General features: G+C 32.6%; 1 protein-coding gene across 1 annotated transcript in view; it reads right to left on the reverse strand.

Moving 5' to 3' along the window:
* Positions 1-5,000, reverse strand: part of Ttc7 (tetratricopeptide repeat domain 7) — a gene marked incomplete in the record, with an annotated part of 75,809 nt that overhangs the window by 69,728 nt on the left and 1,081 nt on the right. Inside the window, 1 exon segment of the mRNA XM_070122918.1 lies at positions 1,557-1,708. Within this exon segment, the coding sequence (XP_069979019.1) occupies positions 1,557-1,708 (152 nt within the window).

Here is a 5,000-nt window from a genome sequence, read left to right on the forward strand (position 1 = left end):
TCCACGTGTATCTGATACAATAGACACAAATTACACTTTTATCCCTATCTTAACAGCATGTTGTTTGTCACATTACAACATTGTTATGAGCCACTGGTGCAAATGAAGCATATCCAGACAACTACACAGCCATATGTGCTGTTCTTTTTACTAGTGAACCCAACACTGCAGAGCTACATTGCTAGCTTTAAACAGGACATGGAAAGGCATGACTAGAGCCTTCTGGTCAGGGAATGTCATGAACACACAAGCATAAACATGAATGAAAAGTTTTGGTTTTTAGGAAACAGTTCAAGAAAAAGGCCAGAATAAAGTAAACTGAAGTTTTCTTGAAGTATAGTTATAGTGAAGTATGATAGGCAACACATAATTACAGTTTAAAATTTATAATATTAAAGAAACACCTGTAAAAAAAATGTACAATAACTTCTCTTCCATATCAGGTCATTTAATCTAACATTTCCAAGTCCTTGTCAATCTTAATCCATAAATAATCAAAATACTGAACTAAATTCAAATGACAACACTAATTTCATTAACCATGACACTAGCAGTCTTGGTTTTGCTATCTTACCTCCCCCTGTTAGCATAAATTTTTAAGCATAATTAATTATCATATAACAATTATCATTACACAAATACATTCATGGGTATCATTCAGTTCAAGAAAAGGAAAGAAAAGAAAAACCCAGCTTACAAATCCAGTACAAGTTGAACCTCACTCGTCTGCCAAGCTTAGGACCAAAGATCTGCCAAAATTGCTGTTCTTCTGAATCAGTGAAACTTTGGAAGAAAATGCATATACTGCATTATGTAGACTATATAATAAAGAAGGTATCAACCCAAGATAATGAGTAAGCAGAGGAAGCAGCATCAACAATGAAAGGTCGGCAGTGGTAATTATGAATAATATGGGGTTGTGTTAGCGGTCCCAGAGCTGGCCAAGAAGTGTAATTTAGTTCACTGTTCTTAAGCACTGAAACTGATGAACCATTAGTATTGGACTGGTGAGGTTCATCTCGTGCATATAAATGCTATAGATTTGTACTTACCCGGATGTTTCAATTAAAGTGAAATAATTTCCCATGTTAAACATGACAAGAAGTAAAAATAAATAACAAAAGCATGACTCTAAAACGATACAATTAAAAGTTTACATGATTTTCAAAAAGATGGTAGAAATGTCTTAGCACCTATTCAATCCTACCTAGTTAGTCTATTGATTTTATAATAAACAGAAATCTCACAAACGACAGAGTTAATAAGAGAGCTGCGAGATTCCACAAAAGGTGAATAGACAGAGCAAAAGAGAGACACAAAGAGTAAAATACTTCAAAAATGCTTCAACAGTTCTATCTATGAGTTGAATATTAACTATATATATTTTCAGTTTAGAAGTTAGGTAAAAGTGCCTTTATGTGTCATTTTTACAATAATGAGATAAAAAGTAAAACCCACTCCACAAACTGATATCTTAACATTCACTGAAGTCTGTTAAAAACAGATATTCAAATAAAAACAGATATGGACCCCAAAGATGTCCAAGAGTGTCTCACCTTCTTTGCTGGCTCCCCAATACACATAAGTAAATATCTGCGGGCATCAGAGAGGCCTGTTTTCGCCCTGTGCACATTGGCCTCGGTTGGAGGGTTCTCTTCCAGATAGGACTCAAGCTTTCCCTCACCAATGAGGAAGTTTGCAAGGGTTTCTGCAAAACAAAGTATTGATAGTATGAATATATATTAGTGACTAAAGCACTTATAAATAAATAAATTATATATATATATATATATATATATATATATATATATATACATATATATATACATATATACATATATACATATATACATATATATATATGTATATATATACATATATGTATATATATGTATATATATGTATATATATATGTATATATATGTATATATATGTATATATATGTATATATATGTATATATATGTATATATATATATATATATATATATATATATATATATATATATATATATATATATATATATATATATATACATATATATATATGTACATGTACATGTGATTTAGTTAGTTTATATATATGTATATATATGTATATATAAGTGTATATATATATATATATATATATATATACATATATATATATATATATATATATATATATATATATATATATATATATATATATATATATATGTTCATGTACATATATATACAATATATATATATATATTACTGTTTGCATCCAAACACCAAATCTAAAACTTATTGGAAACTACAGTATATTTCCTAATTTCTCCAATACGTGACAAAAATAGAGAAAATTTATCTTTGTTACCAATACATATTCATATACTTAAACACAGTCTTTTCCTCACATCCTCACTGACAGGTCTGATTGTAATTCTATAGTTTGCCTTTTTGTAGACAAGTTTAAAAGATAAAACTTGCTACATGCTTGCTACCACAGCTAATTGCACACTATGAGGGGGAGGATAATTAGTTACTTGATCTTGTATACCTGTGCTTGTCTACTTTCTGTGCTCAGATACAATGGTAACTAATGATAAATAAAAATATTTTCACTGTTTTTTCTTACAAGATCCTATTTATGGGCAGCAAATGAGCCACCTTATGAGCAGCAAATGTAGACTGGTGGCTATCAGGTGTGAGGAATAAGGGGAGTCTCCCAGTATCAATTACAAACAGGCACTGCTAACAACAACTCCCTCTTCAAGCACCCACCAGTCACTACCCATTACTTATCTAACTATATCTGATGTCAACAGATGGTACATTTTTGTCTTTGTTTATGGTCATTATCTCTTGCTTATGAGACAAAACATATTTCCTAAAAATCTGTATCTATAGGTGTTGCTTCCTTACCACCAGTCAATCTATGACCAACAGATCAATAATAGAAGAGAACACAAACAGTAATGATAGATGGGGCAATTTTGTAATAGTTACAGTGGCTGTAATTCATTCAAATCCATGTGAAATTTGCTGCAATGAAGATTACTGTTCAGTATAAGGCTGCATGAAGTAACAGGGTGCCCTCCATGCTTTGCACTCCAAAATAAGGCAACAAACCTACTCTACATACTGTACACTTGCAGCTCCCACCTTTTTGCTCCCAAATAATATCAATATTTCCCCTAAATCTGGGAAACACTTGGGAAAATAAAAGTTGGACTAGTTTTTTATTCAACAATAAATTGCCAAACTGTACATATTGGTGGTAGTTTCATGTAATTTTTCCCTACAAACCTATGGTTTCTGAGTTGGCAGTGTACAACTCCCTCCCCATATATGAATATCATTTCTGCCTAATGTAAACTAAAAATGGAAACTATGTGATTTAGTTAGTTTACTCATCTACATGGCATATTATAAGTACAACAGTCACAGTTGACTCTACACCTAATCATGTTATGGCAAAAAAGGCAAGAAGATGAGACTATCCTTGTTTATAACTGCTCTGTTGACTTAATGGTAGTTTAATTGCTAACTGTCAATAGATGAATTGAACATCCAAATTTGTTTTTTTACATGTCAGTGTTTACCAATAATGAATGAAGGTCAAAGGAGCTAGTAAGAGTATCGTATTTCTATATTGAATAATCTAATTTTCAGTTTACACAGGATATATCACAGATGAAGTGTCTTAGGCTTAATAAGTTTATCAATTCCTTAGGTTAATCATTATGGTATGGATGCACAAAGCTACAAAAAAATTTAAGATGATGTTCTTGAACATAAATAAAAGTTATAGTTGTCAGTACAGGAAACAATCTACAAACATGAATGGTAATGCCACAAATAAAGTTAAAAGATCACAGAAAGCTCTGCCCAGATCTATCTTGCTGTGCATATCATGGAGAAGACAATATTTGCCAGGGATGTTGCAGGGCAGAACCCCCATCAACCCTCCCCTCGGGCATACCCAGTCCCGGCAATTTAGACTGTTGAATAAAGTTTGTGATATGAAGTTGGGGAGTTTGTCTCCGTTAAGTACATCTTTTCCACAAAGAATTACCATTCCTTAAATTATCTATCATGAAAAGCACTGTCATATCTAAATTTAGATATAATGCAAACATATATGTAATCTGTAATATGGCTGTATCTATAATCTAAAACCTATAAAATTTGGTATCTGTCAGTCCCATATGATTAGTATGCATCTATAGCAGTTTTAAGTAGTGGCAACAATATAACAATGCTGGACCCAATGAAGTTGGCAGGGCAAGAGGTATCATTGAGAAATAGTGAAGTTAACTTATGCTGCATTTATGCATTTTTGTCATTGTCATGGGGCTGCACCCTTATAACAATAAGGATGCTTATGGAATACTATTAACCCTCAATCTCGAGTCAAGATAAAGCCTGGACATATTCAAGTTACATGTCTCCTGATTGCTGTCATGACTTAGCTAAGGAGGAGGCTCTAGAAAGTACACATCCCTTGCCACACATTCAAGTCATGTTGCTGTGCAAATTTTGGGAGTTTTTGCCCTTCGTATTGTGCTTATTTATTCATTCCATTGACAATTACTGATACATTTGATGAGTAGATTTCAACAGCAGTACAGATGTACCAAATCTGACTGGTTTTAAGATCAATAATGAAATGTCTTATTGTAGTCTTACTATCATTAGGCTATCTTTTTATCATCACACTACTCTATTATGTACATCTTGAGTGATGAAAAGCCTAAAACCTTGAGGGTCAATCTTTACAGCATGGACGCATTAAGTTAAGGCAAATTGAATGTGATATCCTTGTAGAGGACAAAAAATTGTAGTCCTCAGTACAAGAAATAATTTGCAGACATAAACAGTAACACCACAAATAATTGAAAAATATTGTGGAAAGTGCTGCTCTCAGCCTGTCTACTTAGTGCTCACGAGTATGAGCTCTATCTTGTCGTGCAAACTGAGGTGCCAGACTGTAGACTCCTTGAGCAGGGAATATTACGTTTTTTCATGTGCGGAA

The sequence above is a fragment of the Penaeus vannamei genome, chromosome 6, assembly GCF_042767895.1.
Source record: "Penaeus vannamei isolate JL-2024 chromosome 6, ASM4276789v1, whole genome shotgun sequence".
NCBI lineage: Eukaryota > Metazoa > Arthropoda > Malacostraca > Decapoda > Penaeidae > Penaeus > Penaeus vannamei.